This window comes from Salmo salar, chromosome 23 (genome assembly GCF_965601325.2).
Source record: "Salmo salar chromosome 23, fSalSal1, whole genome shotgun sequence".
Lineage (NCBI taxonomy): Eukaryota > Metazoa > Chordata > Actinopteri > Salmoniformes > Salmonidae > Salmo > Salmo salar.
In genome coordinates, this window is record NC_138313.1 from 1,657,564 (window position 1) to 1,679,679 (window position 22,116).

The 22,116-nt window shown below is 43.1% G+C and overlaps 1 protein-coding gene across 3 annotated transcripts in view; it reads left to right on the forward strand.

The window, feature by feature from the left end:
- Nucleotides 1-22,116, forward strand: part of LOC106583888 (seizure protein 6 homolog) — a 133,766-nt gene that overhangs the window by 45,238 nt on the left and 66,412 nt on the right. For all 3 annotated transcript variants that reach the window (XM_014168513.3, XM_014168514.3, XM_014168512.3), the window contains 3 exons: nucleotides 11,878-12,070; nucleotides 12,546-12,731; nucleotides 12,998-13,181. In XM_014168513.3, the coding sequence (XP_014023988.1) occupies nucleotides 11,878-12,070; nucleotides 12,546-12,731; nucleotides 12,998-13,181 (563 nt within the window). The remainder of the gene's footprint in view (nucleotides 1-11,877; nucleotides 12,071-12,545; nucleotides 12,732-12,997; nucleotides 13,182-22,116) is intronic.

A 22,116-nucleotide genomic window follows, 5' to 3' on the forward strand; every position in this document is an offset into this window, starting at 1 on the left:
CCATCCGTTCAGCCATCTGGTTTTTCAGTACATCGTGCAGACAGAAATAAAGAACTCTCCGGAAGAAGAAAGGCGGGGTGTATGTTTCATGATTAACCACTCATGGTGTGATTGTGATAACATACAGCAACTCAAGTCCTTTTGTTCACCCGACCTAGAATACCTCACAATCAAATGCCGACCGTATTACCTCCCAAGATAATTATCTTTGGTTATAGTCACAGCCGTGCATATTCCCCCTCAAGCCGATAGCACGACGGCCCAACTTGTTAGGGCTAGGGGGCAGTATTTGCACGGCCGGATAAAAAACGTACCCGATTTAATCTGGTTACTACTCATGCCCAGTAACTAGAATATGCATATAATTATTAGCTTTGGATAGAAAACACTCTAAAGTTTCTAAAACTGTTTGAATGGTGTCTGTGAGTATAACAGAACTCATATGGCAGGCCAAAACCTGAGAAGATTCCATGCAGGAAGTGGAAATCTGATTTGTGGAATCCACATCAATACTTTGCCTATGAAACACACCGTGAGTTAGGATTCATTTAGCACTTCCTAAGGCTTCCACTAGATGTCAACAGTCTTTACAAAGGGGTTTGAGTCTTCTATGGTAGAAACTGACCAAAAGAGAGGCTTGGAAAGTTGGTCAAAGAGGGAGGGCCATTACTACTATAATGCGGACGCCCGTGGGTACCCTTTTGTTCCGAAACGTTTAGTAAGACAATGCAATCGTCCGCCTTGAATATTATTGAAGCTCTGATTGAAAAAGGCCCTAAAGATTTATGTTATACAACATTTGACATGTTTGAACGAACGTAAATATATACTGCTCAAAAAAAAAGGGAACACTTAAACAACACATCCTAGATCTGAATGAAAGAAATAGTCTTATTAAATACTTTTTTCTTTACATAGTTGAATGTGCTGACAACAAAATCAAACAAAAGTAATCAATGGAAATCCAATTTATCAACCCATGGAGGTCTGGATTTGGAGTCACACTCAAAATTAAAGTGGAAAACCACACTACAGGCTGATCCAACTTTGATGTAATGTCCTTAAAACAAGTCAAAATGAGGCTCAGTAGTGTGTGTAGCCTCCACGTGCCTGTATGACCTCCCTACAACGCCTGGGCATGCTCCTGATGAGGTGGCGGATGGTCTCCTGAGGGCTGTGCGGCCCTCCAAAGAAATACCACCCCACACCATGACGGACCCACCGCCAAACCGGTCATGCTGGAGGATGTTGCAGGCAGCAGAACGTTCCCCATGGCGTCTCCAGACTCTGTCACGTCTGTCACATGTGCTACAGGGGCCTTCCATGTAGCTCAGTAGGTAGAGCATGGTGTTTGCAATGCCAGGGTTGTGGGTTCGATTCCCACGGGGGGCCAGCACAGAAAAACAAAAATGTATGAAATGTATGCATTCATTACTGTAAGTCGCTCTGGATAAGAGCGTCTGCTAAATGACTAAAATGTAAATGTAAATGTAATGTGCTCAGTGTGAACCTGCTTTCATCTGTGAAGAGCACAGGGCGCCAGTGGCGAATTTGCCAATCTTGGTGTTCTCTGGCAAATGCCAAACGTCCTGCACGGTGTTGGGCTGTAAGCACAACCCCCATCTGTGGACGTTGGGCCCTCATACCACCCTCATGGAGTCTGTTTCTGACCGTTTGAGCAGACACATGCACATTTGTGGCCTGCTGGAGGTCATTTTGCAGGGCTCTGGCATTGCTCCTCCTGCTCCTCCTTGCACAAAGGCGGAGGTAGCGGTCCTGCTGCTGGGTTGTTGCCCTCCTACGGCCTCCTCCACATCTCCTGATGTACTGGCCTGTCTCCTGGTAGTGCCTCCATGCTCTGGACACTACGCTGACAGACACAGCAAACCTTCTTGCCACAGCTCACATTGATGTGCCATCCTGGATGAGCTGCACTACCTGATCCACTTGTGTGGGTTGTAGACTCCGTCACATGCTACCACTAGAGTGAAAGCACCGCCAGCATTCAAAAGTGACCAAAACATCAGCCAGGAAGAATAGGAACTGAGAAGTAGTCTGTGGTCACCACCTGCAGAACCACTCCTTTATTGGGGGTGTCTTGCTAATTGCCTATAATTTCCACCTGTTGTCTATTCCATTTGCACAACAGCATGTGACATTTATTGTCAATCAGTGTTGCTTCCTAAGTGGACAGTTTGATTTCACAGAAGTGTGATTGACTTGGAGTGACATTGTGTTGTTTAAGTGTTCCCTTTATTTATTTGAGCAGTGTATTTTTTTTGCACATTCGTGACGACAAGTCCAGCGCGCCTCATACATTATGAGTAGCCTTCGGAACGCGCTAACAAGAAGGAGTTATTGGGACATAAATTATTAACTTTTTCGAACAAAACTACATTTGTTGTGGACCTGGGATTCCTGGAAGTGCCTTTTGATGAAGATAATCAAAGGTAAGGGAATATTTACAATAGTATATTTGATTTTAGATGGTTCCAAGATGGCGCTAACCTGTATCACCTAGCCTATTTTTCTGAGCATAGGACCTCGTTTATTGCAAAGTGTGATTTCCCAGTAACGTTATTTTTAAATCTGGCAATGCGGTTGCATTCACGAGATGTTAATCTATAATTCTTTGAATGACAATATAAAATTTTAACAATGTTTTCGAATAGTAATTTTGTAAATTGTAGCGCTGATTCACCGGAAGCATTTGAGGGAAAATATTTTCTGAACGTCACGCGCCGATGTAAAATGCTGTTTTTATATATAAATATGAACTTTATCAAACAAAAAATGCATGTATTGTGTAACATGATGTCCTAGGAGTGTCATCTGATGAAGACTGTCAAAGGTTAGTGCTGCATTTAGCTGTGTTTTGGGTATTTATGATGCATGCTAGTTGCTTTGAAAATGGCAGTGTGATTATTTTTGGCTGGGTACTCTCCTAACATAATCTAATGTTTTGCTTTTGCTGTAAAGTCTTTTTGAAATCGGACAACGTGGTTCGATTCAGGAGAGGTGTATCTGTAAAATGGTGTAAAATAGTCATATGTTTGAGAAATTGAAGTTATAGCATTTATGAGGTATTTGTATTTCGCGCGACGCGATTCCACTGGCTGTTGACTTGGGTGGGACGCAAGCGTCCCAGGTTCCCAGACAGGTTAAGGAACTACACTGAACTTTATGCAAACTGGAAACCACATATCCTGAGGCCACATTTATTGTAGCTGGGGATTTTAACCTCTCTAGGGGGTGTGGGACGCTACCGTCCCACCTGGCCAACATCCAGTGAAATTGCAGAGCGCCAAATTCAAAAACAGAAATACTCATTATAAAAATTCATAAAACATATAAGTGTTATACATCGGTTTAAAGATTAACTTCTTGTTAATTCAACCATGGTGTCAGATTTCAAAAAGCATACCATGCGATTATCAGAGAAGCGCCCAGCAGCCAAATCATTACAAACAGTTACCAGCCAAGTAGAGGAGTTACACAAGTCAGAAATAGTGATAAAATGTATTAATTACCTTTGATGATCTTCATATGGTTGCGCTCACAAGACTCCAATTTACTCAATAAATGTTATTTTTGTTCGATAAAATCCCTCTTTATATCCAAAAACCTCAGTTTTGTTCGCGCGTTTTGTTCAGTAATTCACAGGCTCAAAGGCAGTCACAACAGACAGATGAAAAATCCGAAATGTTTCAGTAAAGATCGTAGAAACATGTCAAACGATGTTTATAATCAATCCTCATGTTGTTTTTAGTTATAATAATCAATAGCATTTAAACCGTACAATAGCTACGGGGTGGCAGCGTAGCCTAGTGGTTAGTGTTGGACTAGTAACTGAAAGGTTGCAAGTTCAAATCCCTGAGCTGACAAGGTACAAATCTGTTGTTCTGCCCCTGAACAAGGCAGTTAACCCACTGTTCCTAGGCTGTCATTGAAAAAAGAGTTTGTTCTTATAATTAACCTCTTACATCTAGACGTTCCACTAGCGGAACACCTGCTCCAATATCCAATGATAGGCGTGGCGCGAATTACAAATTCCTCAAAAATACAAAAACGTCAATTTTTCAAACATATGACTATTTCACAGCATTTTAAAGACAAGACTCTCCTTTATCTAACCACACTGTCCGATTTCAAAAAGGCTTTACAACGAAAGCAAAACATTAGATTATGTCAGGAGAGTACTCAGCCAGAAATAATCAGACACCCATTTTTCAAGCTAGCATATAATGTCACAAAAAACAAAACCACAGCTAAATGCAGCACTAACCTTTGATGATCTTCATCAGATGACAACCCTAGGACATTATGTTATACAATACATGCATGTTTTGTTCAATCAAGTTCATATTTATATCAAAAAACAGCTTTTTACATTAGCATGTGACGTTCAGAACTAGCATTCCCACCGAACACTTCCGGTGAATTTACTAAATGACTCACGATAAACGTTCACAAAAAACATAACAATTATTTAAAGAATTATAGATACATAACTCCTTTGTGCAATCGAGGTGTCCGATTTTAAAATAGCTTTTCGGTGAAAGCACATTTTGCAATATTCTGAGTACATAGCCCGGCATCACGGGCTAGCTATTTAGACACCCAGCAAGTTTAGCCTTCACCAAAGTCAGATTTACTATTAGAAAAGTTTGATTACCTTTGGTGTTCTTCATCAGAATGCACTCCCAGGACTGCTACTTCAATAACAAATGTTGGTTTGGTTCAAAATAATCCATAGTTATATCCAAATAGCGGCGTTTCGTTCGTGCGTTCAAGACACTATCCGAAGTGTAAATAAGGGTCACGCGCATGACGCATTTCGTGACAATGTTTTTTGAAATATTGCATTACCGTACTTCGAAGCATGTCAACCGCTGTTTAAAATAAATTTTTATGCCATTTTTCTCGTAAAAAAGCGATAATATTCCGACCGGGAGCGGTGGTTTTCGTTCAAAGATAAAACATGGAGTCCACTCGTGCACGCGCCTGAGTCTCACAGTACTGTTACCGGCCACTATCCAAACGCGCAACTTTTTTTCAGCCAGAGCGTGCAAAGCCACCATTCAGCTTTTTGCCGCCTTCTGAGAGCCCATGGGAGCCGTAGGAAGTGTCACGTAACAGCAGAGATCCCCTGTAATGGATAGAGATAATCAAGAAGGCCAAGAAATTGTCAGACAGGGCACTTCCTGCATGGAATCTTCTCAGGTTTTGGCCTGCCAAATGAGTTCTGTTATACTCACAGACACCATTCAAACAGTTTTAGAAAATTTGGAGTGTTTTCTATCCAAAGCTAATAATTATATGCATATTCTAGTTTCTGGGCAGGAGTAATAATCAGATTAAATCGGGTACGTTTTTTATCCGGCCGTGAAAATACTGCCCCCTATCCATAACAGGTTAACTGACTTGCCTAGTTAAATAAAGTTAAATAAAGGTAAACAAATGTAAAAGGACAACAAGAAAGGTGTGCTCTCGGTTGTGCACATGACACTGCAGTGTCCACTCATTTAGACTGGTCTTACTCATTTTTCAGAATACAAGCTTTAAACAATTTCTAAAGACTGTTGACATCTAGTGGAAGCCATAGGAAGTGCAATTTGAGTCCTAAGTCAATGGATACTGTAATGGCATTCAATAAAATACTACAAAAATAAAATAAATCCCACTTCCTCAATGGATTTTTCTCAGGTTTTCGCCTGCCATATCAGTTATGTTATACTCACAGACATTATTTTAACAGGTTTGGAAACTTTAGAGTGTTTTCTATCCAAATCTACCAATTATATGCATATCCTAGCTTCTGGGCCTGAGTAGCAGGCAGTTTACTTTGGGCACGCTTTTCATCCGGAGGTGAAAATAGTGCCCCCTACCCTAGTGAGGTTAACAAAGCAAATTTGAGGAAAACACAACCGAAGTTCTACCAACACATTGACTGTAGTACGCTGGTAAAACATTGGACCACTGCTACTCAACTTTTCGAAATGCCTACTAGCCCCTCCACCACCCTCCCTTCGGCAAATCTGATCACGACTCCATTTTGCTACCCCCTTCCTATAGGCAGTAACTCAAACAGGAAGTTTCCAAGATAGGGTCTAGTCAAAGCTGGTCTGACCAATCGGAATCCATACTTCAAGATTGTTTTGATCACGCGAACTGGGATATGTTATGGGTAGCCTCTGAGAATAACATCGACAAATACACGGATACGGTGAGTGAGTTCATCAGGAAGTGTTTAGATGTTCTACCCACTGTGACTATTAAAACCTAACCAAACCAGAAACTGTGTATAGATGGCAGCATTCACGCAAAACGGAAAGCGCGAACCACCGCATTTAACCATGGCAAGGTGACTGGCAATATGGCTGAATACATACAGTGTAGTTATTCCCTCCGTAAGGCAATCAAACAGGCAAAACGTCAGTACAGAGACAAAGCGGAGTCGCAATTCAACGGCACAGACATGAGACATATGTGGCAGGATCTACAGCCAATCACGGACTACAAAAGGAAAACCAGCCACATCGCAGACCCGACGTCTTTCTCCCGGACAAGCTAAACACCTTCTTCGCCCGCTTTGAGGATAACACAGTGCCACCAACGTGGGCCGCTACCAAGGACTGTGGCTCTCCTTCTCCGTGGCTGATGTGAGTAAGACATTTAACCTCTATGGGCTAGGTGGGACGCTAGCGTGCCACCCGTGGTGCACTCCATCAACAGCAGGTGCATTTCAAGAGCGGCAAATTTGAATCCAAATAAATGTCAAAATTCAAATTTTTCAAACATACAACTATTTTACACCCTTTGAAAGATAAACATCTCCTTAATCTAACCACGTTTTACGATTTCAAAAAGGTTTTACGGCGAAAGCATAAATTTAGAGTATGTTAGGACAGTACATTTACAAGAGTTGTGTGTAATGTTTTGTCAAGTCAAAGACAGGGTCACCAAAACCATAAAACCAGCTAAAATGATGCACTAACCTTTTACAATCTCCATCAGATGACACTCCTAGGACATTATGTTAGACAATGCATGCATTTTTAGTTCTATCAAGTTCATATTTATATCCAAAAACAGCGTTTTACTATGGCATTGATGTTGAGGAAATCGTTTCCCTCCAATAACCGGCAGTCAAGTCAGCGTCACAAATTAAATAATTTAAATTAGAAAACATTGGTAAAATATTATATTGTCATTTAAAGAATTATAGATTTACATCTCTTGAACGCAATCAACTTGCCAGATTTAAAAATAACCTTACTGGGAAATCACACTTTGCAATAATCTGAGCACTGCGCCCAGAAAAATACGCGTTGCGATACAGACTAGACGTCATGTTGGGGAGATCTAAAATCGAAAATACTATGTAAATAATCCATTACCTTTGATTCTCTTCATCAGATGTCACTTCCAGGTATCACAGGTCCATAACGAATGTAGTTTTGTTCAAAAAAGCTCATCATTTATGTCCAAAAATCTCTGTCTTGTTAGCACATGATCTAAGCCAGCCGGACTTCTCGTCATGAACGAGGGGAAAAAATATATTTACGTTCGTTCAAACATGTCAAACGTTGTATAGCATAAATCATTAGGGCCTTTTTTAACCAGAACATGAATAATATTCAAGGTGGACGAATGCATACTCTTTTATAACGTATTGGAACGAGGGTACCCAACATGAACTCGCGCGCCAGGTGTCTAATGGGACATCATCGTTCCATGGCTCTTGTTCGGTCAGATCTCCCTCCAGAAGACTCAAAACACTTTGTAAAGGCTGGTGACATCTAGTGGAAGCAATAGGAAGTGCCAAAATATTCCTCAGCCCCTGTGTTTTTCAATGGGATAGGTTTAAAGGTAATACAACACATCAGGTATCCACTTCCTGTCAGAAAATGTCTCAGGGTTTTGCCTGCCAAATGAGTTCTGTTATACTCACAGACACCATTCAAACAGTTTTAGAAACTTTAGAGTGTTTTCTATCCATATATAATAAGTATATGCATATTCTAGTTACTGGGTAGGATTAGTAACCAGATTAAATCGGGTACATTTTTTTTATCCAGACGTGCAAATGCTGCCCCCTAGCCCTAACAGGTTAAACATGTTAACCCTCGCAAGGCTGCCGGCCCAGACGGCATCCCTAGCCACATCTTAAGAGCACGCGCAGACCAGCTGGCTGGAGTATTTATGGACATATTCAATCTCTCCCTATCCCAGTCTGCTGTCCCCACTTGCTTCAATATGTCCACCATTGTTCCTGTATCCAAGAAAGCAAGGGTAACTGAGCTAAATGACTATTGCCCCGTAGCACTCACTTCTGTCATCATGAAGTGCTTTGAGAGGCTAGTTAAGGATCATATCACCTCTACCTTACCTGATACCCTAGACCAACTTCAATTTGCTTTCCGGCCCAATAAATCCACAGCCGCTGCCCCATCCCATCTGGGCAAGAGGAAAACCTTTGTAAGAATGCTATTCATTGACTATAGCTCAGCATTCAACATCATTGTACCCTCCAAGCTCATCATTAAGCTCGGAGCCCTGGGTCTGAACACCGCGCTGTACAACTGGCTCCTGGACTTCTTGACGGACCGCCCCCAGGTGGTGATGGTAGGAAACAACACCTCCACTTCGTTTATCCTCAACACAGTTGCCCCACAAGGGCGCATGCTCAGCACTTTCCTGTACTCCCTGTTCATCCATGACACGCCTCCAACTCCATCATCAAGTTTGCAGACGACACAACAGTAGTAGGCCTGATTGCCAACAATGACGAGAGAGTCTACAGGGAGGAGGTGAGGTTCCTGGGAGAGTGGTGCCAGGAAAATAACCTCTCACTCAACGTCAACAAAACAAACAGCACCTGAAGTGACAGGAAGGCCAAAAAGATCATCAAGGACATCAACCACCTGAGCCACGGCCTGTTCACCCCTCTATCATCCAGAAGGCAAGGTCAGTACAGGTGCATTAAAGCTAGGACCAAGAATAAAAAACAGCTTCTATCTTAAGGCCATCAGACTGTTAATTAGCCATCACTAGCCGGCTTCCACCCGGTTAAGCAACCCTGCACCTTAGAGGCTGGTCCCCTATATACATAGACTTGTAATCACTGGCCACTTTAATAATGCAACACTAGTCACTTTAATAATGTTTACATACTGCAAGACTCATGTCATATGTATATACTGTATTCTATTCTACTGTATTTTAGTCAATGCCACTCCAACATTGCATGATCTAATATTTATATATTTCTTAATTAGATGATTTTACTTTTAGATGTGTGTATTGTTGTGACTCGTTTTTAGATGCTACTGTACTGTTAGATACTACTACACAAGCATTTCGCCACACCCGCAATAACATTTGCTAAATATGTGTATGTGACCAATAAAATTTGATTTGATTTGATAGCAGGGGGTGTAAAGCCATAACACATGAGTTTTTCCATCAACAGACTATGATCGATAATCTCAAAAGCCGCACTGCAGTCTAACAAAACAGCTCCCACATTCTTTTTATCATCAGTTTCTCTCAGCCTATTATCAGCCATTTGTGTAAGTGCTGTGCTTGTTGAATGTCCTTCCCTATGAGCGTGCTGAAAGTTTGTTGTCAATTTTTTTACAGTAAAATAGCATTGTATTTGGTAAAAAATTATTTTTTTTCCAAAACTGTACTAAGGGTTACAGGCTGATTGGTCAGCTATTTGAGCCATTAAAGCGGGCTTTACTATTCTTGGGTAGCGGAATTACTTTTGCTTCCCTCCAGGCCTAAGGGAACGCACTTTCTAGTCGGCTTAGATTTAAGATATGGCAAATATGAGTGGCAATATCATCCACTGTTATCCTAAGTCATTTTCCATCCAAGTTGTCAGACCTCAGTGGCTGGTCACTGTTGATAGACAACAATCATTTTTTCACCTCTTCCACACTAACTTAAGAGAATTCAAAATTACAAGGCTTGTCTTTTCTAATTTGATCAGTTATACTTGTCAGCATTTGTTGCTGGCATGCCATGCCTAAGTTTACGAATCTTGCCAATTAAAAAAATTGTTAAAGTAAATGACAATATCAGTGGCTGTTGTGATGAATGAATGATGGAGCTGAGTTTGCCTTTTTCCCATAATGTCTTTATACACTGCTCAAAAAAATAAAGGGAACACTTAAACAACACAATGTAACTCCAAGTCAATCACACTTCTGTGAAATCAAACTGTCCACTTAGGAAGCAACACTGATTGACAATACATTTCACATGCTGTTGTGCAAATGGAATAGACAACAGGTGGAAATTATAGGCAATTAACAAGACACCCCCAATAAAGGAGTGGTTCTGCAGGTGGTGACCACAGACTACTTCTCAGTTCCTATGCTTCCTGGCTGATGTTTTGGTCACTTTTGAATGCTGGCGGTGCTTTCACTCTAGTGGTAGCATGAGACGGAGTCTACAACCCACACAAGTGGCTCAGGTAGTGCAGCTCATCCAGGATGGCACATCAATGTGAGCTGTGGCAAGAAGGTTTGCTGTGTCTGTCAGCGTAGTGTCCAGAGCATGGAGGCGCTACCAGGAGACAGGCCAGTACATCAGGAGATGTGGAGGAGGCCGTAGGAGGGCAACAACCCAGCAGCAGGACCGCTACCTCCGACTTTGTGCAAGGAGGAGCAGGAGGAGCAATGCCAGAGCCCTGCAAAATGACCTCCAGCAGGCCAGAAATGTGCATGTGTCTGCTCAAACGGTCAAGCCGAGATCCTCTCTAAGCTTTACAGGAATTTGATTCTGAATATAAACAGCAACACCTCCACCATTGGCATATGCCAGTATTCTGCTGAATCTTTCACACTTGCTAGAATCAGTTCTTTAAAATCCATTTTGAGAATTTCCAAGCTAGCCCTCCTAATGTTGTTTGACCCCACATGGACTACGACAGCGTCAGCTCCCGGCAACTGTCGTAGAACGGTCGAAAGCAGCCTTGTAATGTCCTGTACTCATACTCCAGGATAGCACAGAGTTTTTTTTTTACTGTGAAACTGGCAATGACGACAGCTGGTGCAATGGCTGAGGAGGAGCATCCGTTCTTTCGCCTCAACTGATTTCGCAAACCCTCGAGGACCGAAGGGCCCGATGGGTCGGAGCCAGCTGTAGTATCCATTGTGGATGATGAATGGGCTGGCGTCTCAGACAGCCTCACGGTGGATCTGAACCCGAGGTAGAAGCCACCGGAGAGGAAAACGGAACAGACAACAGAGGCGCAGGTACCTCTGGATCCGATCTCGAATTGGAAGCCCCCAGGGAAGAAGGTGCCGGAACCTCTAGATCCAGGGCGGCGAAGCTGTTTCTAGTCTGTGTCCGGTCCGGGCTTAACATCTCCAAGGAGGCCCCCGTTGCCAGAGGACACTGCTTTCAATTTCCACGGCAAGTGTTATATCTCCATGGCTGGTTGGTAGGATTGAGAACAGGAACATCCACCAAGTCATCCAGGAGCATCCCACCAACTCCATTCTCCAGGGAAGGGGGAGACCCCTTCTGAGAGGGATTGCTGCAGAGTACCAGCCAGTCGACTGTGGGGAGCAGACACTTCCACCAGGCTAGAGCGGTGTCCGGCTATTGGGGTAGAAGAGAAAGAAAAAGTAGGTGGGTGTGGATTCCCCAGCTACCTGTTTGCTAAGAGTACCCATTTCGCCCCTGTAGTCCTCTGCAAGCAAACAGTTGCAGTATACATCATGTGAAATCCATTCGACATTGTGTAGAACCAGTTTAGAATAATGTAAACATGTTGGTTACTAACCAGTGTTAGGCATTTTTACTCCTCAATGATTCCTTAATGAATCACTAGATGTCCACCATCTCCCCTCTCCCCAGGTGAAGAAAGTGAACCTATCCAAGGACGAGTCCCTGACTATCCTTGGCTATGGAGGGACGGGACCAGAACTCTTAGCCAATGAGACCCTGATGCGTGAGGGTCAGGTGATTCGAAGCTCAACCAATCAGGTGCAGATTTACTACCGCAGTCTCCGGCAGACTGATCATGGTGTGTTCAGCCTACACTATCAAGGTAAATTCAGAGTGGCGTCTTTTCTTTTTCAAGAAAACATGTTTGAGTCAATACAATGGTTTTATAAGGGTGTTGCCCACAACAAGGAGGGGAAGCACATCAAACTTGAGGTGATTATTTTAGTTTAATACAACAACAAAAAATGAAACAACTACTCAAATTTCGCATGAATACATTATCAAGGTGTATCACATCCGGCCGTGATTAAGAGTCCCATAAGGAGGCGCACAATTGCCCCAGCATCGTCCAGGTTTGGCCAGGGTAGGCCGTTATTGTAAATAAGAATTTGTTCTTAGCTGACTTGTCTAGTTAAATATATATCTTTTTATAAAATAAAAGGTATTCCACCCCAGTGAGCGCTTTGAGTGTGATGGTTTGTTCACATGTCATCCTGCCTTGTTTTGTACAATTGATCTGTAGCACTCTCTCTTTCCTCCATCTTTCTCACTCCCTTAATCTGTCCTACATGCAACAGCCTTCCTCCTCTCCTGCTTGTTCCCTCTTTCTCCTGAGGGAGGGGGTGTGACAGTAACGGACATCCACCCCGGAGGCCAGGCCCACTTCCACTGTGACCCTGGCTTCCAGGTCAGGGGCCACGAGGTAGCCAACTGCTTGAACATGACTCAACCCCATTGGAGCTCTCCTGAACCTCAGTGTGTGGGTTAGTGTTCGCTATCTTCTGACTGTAGAATCTTTGACCATGTCAATAGGATACAACAATTGTCTGGCCTGCACAGAAAATGTGTTTCCTGAAACGGACAATGCAGCTTTGTTGTGGCCAGTATGGGTACTGTGAGCTCATTGGAAATTGTTTGTCCATGGAAGGCCCCACATCTCACACAGTTGAGGGAAGTGCTGATGTTTCTGTGGCTGGCCCCAACGCCAGTATATAACTGATGACTCTTGATTGTTCTTCCCAACTGTTAGCTGTGTCATGTGGAGGGTGGATCCGAAATGCGACCGTGGGTAGAATCTTCTCGCCGCCTCCTCCATCTACGAGTAACCATAGCAACAGCAATAATCTGAGCTGCCATTGGCTACTGGAGGCCAAGGAGGGACACAGGCTTCACCTCCACTTTGAGAGGGTTGCGCTGGACGAGGACAATGATAAGTAAGTTAACCTGTTGGGGATAGGGGGCAGTATTTGCACGGCCGGATAAAAAACGTACCCGATTTAATCTGGTTACTACTCCTGCCCAGTAACTAGAATATGCATATAATTGTTTGATTTGGATAGGAAACACCCTAAAGTTTCTAAAACTGTTTGAATGGTGTCTGTGAGTATAACAGAACTCATTTGCCAGGCCAAAACCTGAGAAGATTCCAAACAGGAAGCGCTCTCTCTGACTATTTCTTGGTCTTCTTGATCATCTCTATCCAAAACAGGGGATCTCTGGCATAACGTGACATTTTCTAACGCTCCCATAGGCTCTCAGAAGGCGCCAGAACATTGAATGATGACTTTGCAGGCCATGGCTGAAAAACAGTAGCGCATTTGGATAGTGGTCGATCTGAGAACAATGAGACTGGGGCGCTCGTGCACGAGAATCCACCATGTTTACTTTCTCTCTCTTTGAACGAAAACAACGACTCCCGGTCGGAAAAATTGCATAAAAATTGATTGTAAACAGCGTTGACATGCTTCGAAGTACGGTAACGGAATATTTCGATTTTTTTTGTCACGAAACGTGCCGGACGCGTCACCCTTCTTTACCCTTCGGATAGTGTCTTGAACGCACGAACAAAACGCCGCTATTTGGATATAACTATGGATTATTTGGAACCAAACCAACATTTGTTATTGAAGTAAAAGTCCTGGGAGTGCATTCTGATGAAGAACAGCAAAGGTAATCCAATTTTTCTTATAGTAAATCTGAGTTTGGTGAGTGCCAAACTTGGTGGGTGTCAAAATAGGGCTATCTACTCAGAATATTGCAAAATATGCTTTCACCGAAAAGCTATTTTAAAATCGGACATAGCGATTGCATAAAGGAGTTCTGTATCTATAATTCTTAAAATAATTGTTATGTTTTTTGTGAACGTTTATCGTGAGTAATTTAGTAAATTCACCGGAAGTGTTCGGTGGGAATGCTAGTCACATGATAGTCACATGCTAATGTAAAAAGCTGTTTTTTGATATAAATATGAACTTGATTGAACAAAACATGCATGTATTGTATAACATAATGTCCTAGGAGTGTCATCTGATGAAGATCATCAAAGGTTAGTGCTGCATTTAGCTGTGGTTTTGGTTTTTGTGACATTATATGCTAGCTTGAAAAATGGGTGTCTGATTATTTCTGGCTGGGTACTCTGCTGACATAATCTAATGTTTTACTTTCGTTGTAAAGCCTTTTTGAAATCGGACAGTGTGGTTAGATTAACGAGAGTCTTGTCTTTAAAATGGTGTAAAATAGTCATATTTTAGAGAAATTGAAGTAATAGCATTTCTAAGGTATTTGAATATCGCGCCACGGGATTCCACTGGCTGTTGAGTAGGTGGGACGCAAGCCCAAATAGGTTAAGATGTTAAAAGGTGCAATCTGCAATTGCTACATCCTTTGTTTTACTTTACTTTTAAATTAATGATATATACCCTGTGATCCTTAAAGAATAGAACTTATAAATGCTCATGAACTTAGTTCAACTGTCTTACCCCATCAGTACCCAAAATATAACCTTGTTTTTACTTCTATCTAATTGTAAACAAACACTGTATAAAGTTTCTTACTTCTCATGGACTTTGAAAAAGTGAAGTTGCATAAGTACAACAATAATTTGGCTGCATTGTATCGTGAGTTCAGCATAGACCATCATAGGCTGGTCCAGTATAGTTGCTGGTTTTTCTGGTGACCAGCCTTTACTGTGTTTTTGCTGGTGACCTGCCTTCGCTGTGTTTTGGACACTAGTGTTAGTTTGTCATAACCTAACAGACAACTAGTCAAAGCTCAAATCAAGTTCATTCACCCAATGGGTCAAACAGCTGAAAAGACAAAGACATTTTTCCACCAGCACAGTCTCCTCCTTCCACATTAAGACAGCCAATACATATCTGTTGCTAGGAGGGAAGTTAACTTCTTAGCCAACAGCCAATGGGATCGCATGGTGCGAAATACAAAAACAACTAAAATACCACAATTCAATTTTCTCAAACATACGACTATTTTACACCATTTGAAAGATAAACCTCTCCTGAATCCAACCACGTTGTCCGATTTCAAAAAGGCTTTACAGCGAAAGCAAAACATTAGATTATGTTAGGAGAGTACATGGACCAAAATAACCACACAGCAATTTTCCAAGCACGCATATATGTCAATAAAACCCAAAACACAGCTAAACGAAGCACTAACCTTTGATGATCTTCATCAGATGACACTCCTAGGACATTATGTTATACAATACATGTATGTTTTGTTCATTCAAGTTCATATTTATATCCAAAAACAGCTTTTTACATTGGCGCGTGATGTTCAGAAAATGTATTCCCACCAAAAACTTCCGGTGAATTTACAAAAATACTCATCATAAATGTTGACAAAATACATAACAATTATTTTAAGAATTATAGATACAGAACTCCTTTATGCAATCGCTGTGTCAGAGTTTAAAATAGCTTTTTGGCGAAAGCACATTTTTCAATATTCTGAGTACATAGCTCGCCATCACGGCGAGCTATTCAGACACCCGCCAAGTTCGGGGCAACCTAAACTCAGAATTAGTATTAGAAATATTGTATTACCTTTGCTGATCTTCATCAGAATGCACTCCCAGGACTGCTACTTCCACAAGAAATGTTGTTTTTGTTCGAAATAATCCATAGTTATGTCCAAATACCTCCGTTTTGTTCGTGCGTTCAGGTCACTATCCAAAGGGTAACGCGCGAGCGCAATTCAAGACACAAAAAGTCAAAATGTTCCATTACCGTACTTAGAAGCATGTCAAACGCTGTTTAAAATCAATTTTTATGGGATTTTTTACGTAAAATTGCGATAATATTCCAACCGGACAATAGTGTATTCATTCAAGGAGAAAAATAAAAAACAGCGTGCTCGCGGGAACGCGCATAATCAATCTCTTTGTCCTCAGGCAGACCACTCAGTAACTGAGCTCCTATACTCTGCCCAGAGACAGGAGAAGGCTCAATCCACTTTCTGAAGGCTTTAGACAGCCAATGGAAGCCTTAGAAAGTGCAACGTAACAGCACAGATACTGTAGTTTCGAAAGGGACTAGAAAGAAGGACTACATTTCTCAGATCCTACACTTCCTGGTTGACTTTTTCTCAGGTTTTTGCCTGCCATATGACTTCTGTTATACTCACAGACACCATTCAAACAGTTTTAGAAACTTCAGAGTGTTTTCTATCCAAATCTACTAATAATATGCAGTTTAAATCGGGTATGTTTTTTCATCCGGCCGTGAAAATACTGCCCCCTAACCATATCAGGTTAAGTGATGTGTAATAAAACTGTTCCTTCTCACTTCATCTGACCTCGGCCCACATTCCTCACTAATCCACAGCTATCCAACCATATCAGTGACCAAAACCAAGTGATTGCCTTTTCCCTCACTCAGTAACTTTCCAGACCGCTAGTTCTTATCCACCCTCCATTTGTATTTGTATTTATTATGGATCCCCATTAGCTGCTGCCAAGGCAACACAAAATCCACATATACGTGTGTGTGTATAGTGCCTATGTTATTGTGTGTTTGTATGCATGTGTCTGTGCCTATGTTTGTGTTGCTTCACAGTTCCTGCTGTTCCATAAGGTGTATTTTTATCTAACTTATTCCTTGCCACGCATTCTGAAACTAACTGTTGCAATTATTTCAATCGCTGTGGTAGCTGACGTGTATGGTGTTGAGTCATCCGCATACATAGACACACTGGCTTTACTCATTGACCCCACCATATACATTCCTTATAAACTCAGCAAAAAAAGAAACTGCCCTTTTTCAGGACCCTGTCTTTCAAAGATAATTTGTAAAAATCCAAATAACTTCAGAGATCTTCATTGTAAAGGGTTTAAACACGGTTTCCCATGCTTGTTCAATGAACCATAAACAATTAATGAACATGCACCTGTGGAATGGTCGTTAAGACACTAACAGCTTACAGACGGTAGGCAATTAAGGTCACAGTTATGAAAACTTAGGACACTAAAGAGGCCTTTCTCTTGACTCTGAAAAAACCCAAAAGAAAGATACCCAGGGTCCCTGCTCATCTGCGTGAACGTGCCTTAGGCATGGTGCAACGAGGCATGAGGACTGCAGATGTGGCCAGGGCAATAAATTGCAATGTCCGTACTGTGCGACGTCTAAGACAGCGCTACAGGGAGACAGGACGGACAGCTGATCGTCCTTGCAGTGGCAGACCACGTGCAACAACACGTGCACAGGATCGGTACATCCGAACATCACACCTGCGGTACAGGTACAGGATGGCAACAACAACTGCCCGAGTTACACCAGGAATGCACAATCCCTCCATCAGTGCTCAGACTGTCCGCAATAGGCTGAGAGAGGCTGGACTGAGGGCTTGTAGGCCTGTTGTAAGGCAGGTCCTCACCAGACATCACCAGCAACAACGTCGCCTATGGACACAAACCCACCGTTGCTGGACCAGACAGGACTGGCAAAAAGTGCTCTTCACTGACGAGTCGCGGTTTTGTCTCACCAGGGGTGATGGTCGAATTTGCGTTTATCGTCAAAGGAATGAGCGTTACACCGAGGCCTGTACTCTGGAGCGGGATCGATTTGGAGGTGGAGAGTCCGTCATGTTCTGGGGCGGTGTGTCACAGCATCATTGGATTGAGCTTGTTGTCATTGCAGGCAATCTCAACACTGTGCGTTACAGGGAAGACATCCTCCTCCCTCATGTGGTACCCTTCCTGCAGGCTCATCCTGACATGACCCTCCAGCATGACAATGCCACCAGCCATACGGCTCGTTCTGTGCATGATTTCCTGCAAGACAGGAATGTCAGTGTTCTGCCATGGCCAGCGAAGAGCCCAGATCTCAATCCCATTGAGTACGTCTGGGACCTGTTGGATCGGAGGGTGAGGGCTAGGGCCATTCTCCCCAGAAATGGGTGGGGTGGGGTAACATCTCACAGCAAGAACTGGCAAATCTGGTGCAGTCCATGAGGAGGAGATGCACTGCAGTACTTAATGCAACTGGTGGCCACATCAGATACTGACTGTTACTTTTGATTTTGACTCCCCCTTTGTTCAGGGACACAATATTCCATTTCTGTTAGTCACATGCCTGTGGAACTTGTTCCGTTTATGTCTCAGTTGTTGAATCTTATGTTCATGCTTTACATATGTTAAGTTTGCTGAAAATAAACGCAGTTGACAGTGAGAGGATGTTTCTTTTTTTTGCTGAGTTTAAATGTAATCTAGGTATCCTTTTTCCCTTTCCCTTTAATCATTAACTTCTAGTATAGCAAGTATTTCAAGCTATAATCTAACAGTCTCTCCTTATTTAATAGTTTCTCCATACTGTTCCACATTATAGAAACTTTGAAATTGCTTATAAAGAAAATAAAACATGATTAACATTCACAGTTGAATTGTATATTTACACCTCAGAGAGTGGCCTCTGATCTATAATCACACTATGCACACTCTTATCCCCATTTACATTTACATTTACGTCATTTAGCAGACGCTCTTATCCAGAGCGACTTACAAATTGGTGCATTCACCTTATGATATCCAGTGGAACTACCACTTTACAATAGTACATCTATATATTTTTTTTTGGGGGGGGGGGGTTAGAAGGATTACTTTATCCTATCCCAGGTATTCCTTAAAGAGGTGGGGTTTCAGGTGTCTACAGGAGGTGGTGATTGACTCCGCTGTCCTGGCGTCGTGAGGGAGCTTGTTCTACCATTGGGGTGCCAGAGCAGCGAACAGTTTTGACTGGGCTGAGCGGGAACTGTGCTTCCGCAGAGGTAGGGGGGCCAGCAGGCCAGAGGTGGATGAACGCAGTGCCCTTGTTTGGGTGTAGGGCCTGATCAGAGCCTGAAGGTACGGAGGTGCCGTTCCCCTCACAGCTCCGTAGGCAAGCACCATGGTCTTGTAGCAGAAGCGAGCTTCAACTGGAAGCCAGTGGAGTGTGCGGAGGAGCGGGGTGACGTGAGAGAACTTGGAAAGGTTGAACACCAGACGGGCTGCGGCATTCTGGATGAGTTGTAGGGGTTTAATGGCACAGGCAGGGAGCCCCGCCAACAGGGAGTTTGCAGTAATCCAGACGGGAGATGACAAGTGCCTGGATTAGGACCTGCGCCGCTTCCTGTGTAAGGCAGGGTCGTACTCTGTGAATGTTGTATAGCTGAACCTACAGGATCGGGTCACCGCCTTGATGTTAGCGGAGAACGACAGGGTGTTGTCCAGGGTCACGCCGAGGCTCTTAGCACTCTGGGAGGAGGACACAATGGAGTTGTCCACCGTGATGGCGAGATCATGGAAAGGGCAGTCCTTCCCCGGGAGGAAGAGCAGCTCCGTCTTGCCGAGGTTCAGCTTTAGGTGGTGATCCGTCATCCACACTGATATGTCTGCCAGACATGCAGAGATGCGATTCGCCACCTGGTTATCAGAAGGGGGAAAGGAGAAGATTAATTGTGTGTCGTCTGCGTAGCAATGATAGGAGAGACCATGTGAGGATATAACAGAGCCAAGTGACTTGGTGTATAGCGAGAATAGGAGAGTGCCTAGAACTGAGCCCTGGGGGACACCAGTGGTGAGAGCACGTGGTGCGGAGACGGATTCTCGCCACGCCACCTGGTAGGAGCGACCTGTCAGGTAGGACACAATCCAAGAGTGAGCCGCGCCGGAGATACCCAACTCGGAGAGGGTGGAGAGGAGGATCTGATGGTTCACAGTATCAAAGGCAGCAGATAGGTCTAGAAGGATGAGAGCAGAGGAGAGAGAGTTAGCTTTAGCAGTGCGGCGAGCCTCCGTTACACAGAGAAGAGCAGTCTCAGTTGAATGACCAGCCTTGAAACCTGACTGATTTGGATCAAGAAGGTCATTCTGAGAGAGATAGCAGGAGAGTTGGCCAAGGGCGGCACGTTCAAGAGTTTTGGAGAGAAAAGAAAGAAGGGATACTGGTCTGTAGTTGGTGACATCGGAGGGATCGAGTGTAGGTTTTTTGAGAAGGGGTGCAACTCTCGCTCTCTTGAAGATGGAAGGGACGTAGCCAGCGGTCAAGCATGAGTTGATGAGCGAGGTGAGGTAAGGGAGAAGGTCTCCGGAAATGGTCTGGAGAAGAGAGGAGGGGATAGGGTCAAGCGGGCAGGTTGTTGGGTGGCTGGCCGTCACAAGACGCAAGATTTCATCTGGAGAGAGAGGGGAGAAAGAGGTCAAAGCATAGGGTAGGGCAATGTGAGCAGGACCAGCGGTGTCGTTTGACTTAACCTCTCTGGGCTAGGCGGGACGAATTCGTCCCACCTACGTAACAGCCACTTGAAGCCTGTGGCGCGATTTTCAAAACCTTAAAAATCCTATTACTTCAATTTCTCAAACATATGACTATTTTACAGCTATTTAAAGACAAGACTCTCGTTAATCTAACCACACTGTCCGATTTCAAAAAGGCTTTACAACGAAAGCAAAACATTAGATTATGTCAGCAGAGTACCAAGCCAGAAATAATCAGACACCCATTTTTCAAGCTAGCATATAATGTCACAAAAACCCAGAAGACAGCTAAATGCAGCACTCACCTTTGATGATCTTCATCAGATGACAACCCTAGGACATTATGTTATACAATACATGCATGTTTTGTTCAATCAAGTTCATATTTATATCAAAAACCAGCTTTTTACATTAGCATGTGACGTTCAGAACTAGCATACCCCCCGCAAACTTCCGGGGAATTCGCTAACATTTTACTAAATTACTCACGATAAACGTTCACAAAAAGCATAACAATTATTTTAAGAATTATAGATACAGACCTCCTCTATGCACTCGATATGTCCGATTTTAAAATAGCTTTTTGGTGAAAGCACATTTTGCAATACTCTAAGTACATAGCCCAGGCATCACGGGCTAGCTATTTAGACACCCGGCAAGTTTAGCACTCACCATAATCATATTTACTATTATAAAAGTTTGATTACCTTTTGTTGTCTTCGTCAGAATGCACTCCCAGGACTGCTACTTCAATAACAAATGTTGGTTTGGTCTAAAATAATCCATCGTTATATCCGAATAGCGGCGTTTTGTTCGTGCGTTCGAGACACTATCCGAAATGGTAAAGAAGGGTCGTGCGCATGGCGCAATTCATGACAAAAAAATTCTAAATATTCCATTACCGTACTTCGAAGCATGTCAACCGCTGTTTAAAATCAATTTTTACGCCATTTTTCTCGTAGAAAAGCGATAATATTCCGACAGGGAATCTCCTTTTCGGCAAACAGAGGAAAAAATCACAAAGGCGGGGGCGGTCGGGTCACGCGCCTAAGCCCAGAGTCCCTTGATCGGCCACTTGAGAAAGGCGATAATGTGTTTCAGCCTTGGGCTGGGATGACGACATTCAGGTTTTTCCCGGGCTCTGAGCGCCTATGGACGACGTAGGAAGTGTCACGTTAGAGCAGAGATCCTTAGTAAAAGATAGAGATGGAAAAGAAGTTCAAGAAATGGTCAGACAGGCCACTTCCTGTAAAGGAATCTCTCAGGTTTTGACCTGCCATTTGAGTTATGTTATACTCACAGACACCATTCAAACAGTTTTAGAAACTTTAGGGTGTTTTCTATCCATATGTAATAAGTATATGCATATTCTAGTTACTGGGTAGGAGTGGTAACCAGATTAAATCGGGTATGTTTTTTATCCAGCCGTGTCAATACTGCCCCCTAGCCCTAACAGGTTAACAAACGAGGATCGGATGTCGTCGACCTTCTTTTCAAAATGGTTGCCAAAGTCATCCGCAGAGAGGGAGGAGGGGGGGAGGATGATTCAGGAGGGAGGAGAAGGTGGCAAAGAGCTTCCTAGGGTTAGAGGCAGATGCTTGGAAGTTAGAGTGGTAGAA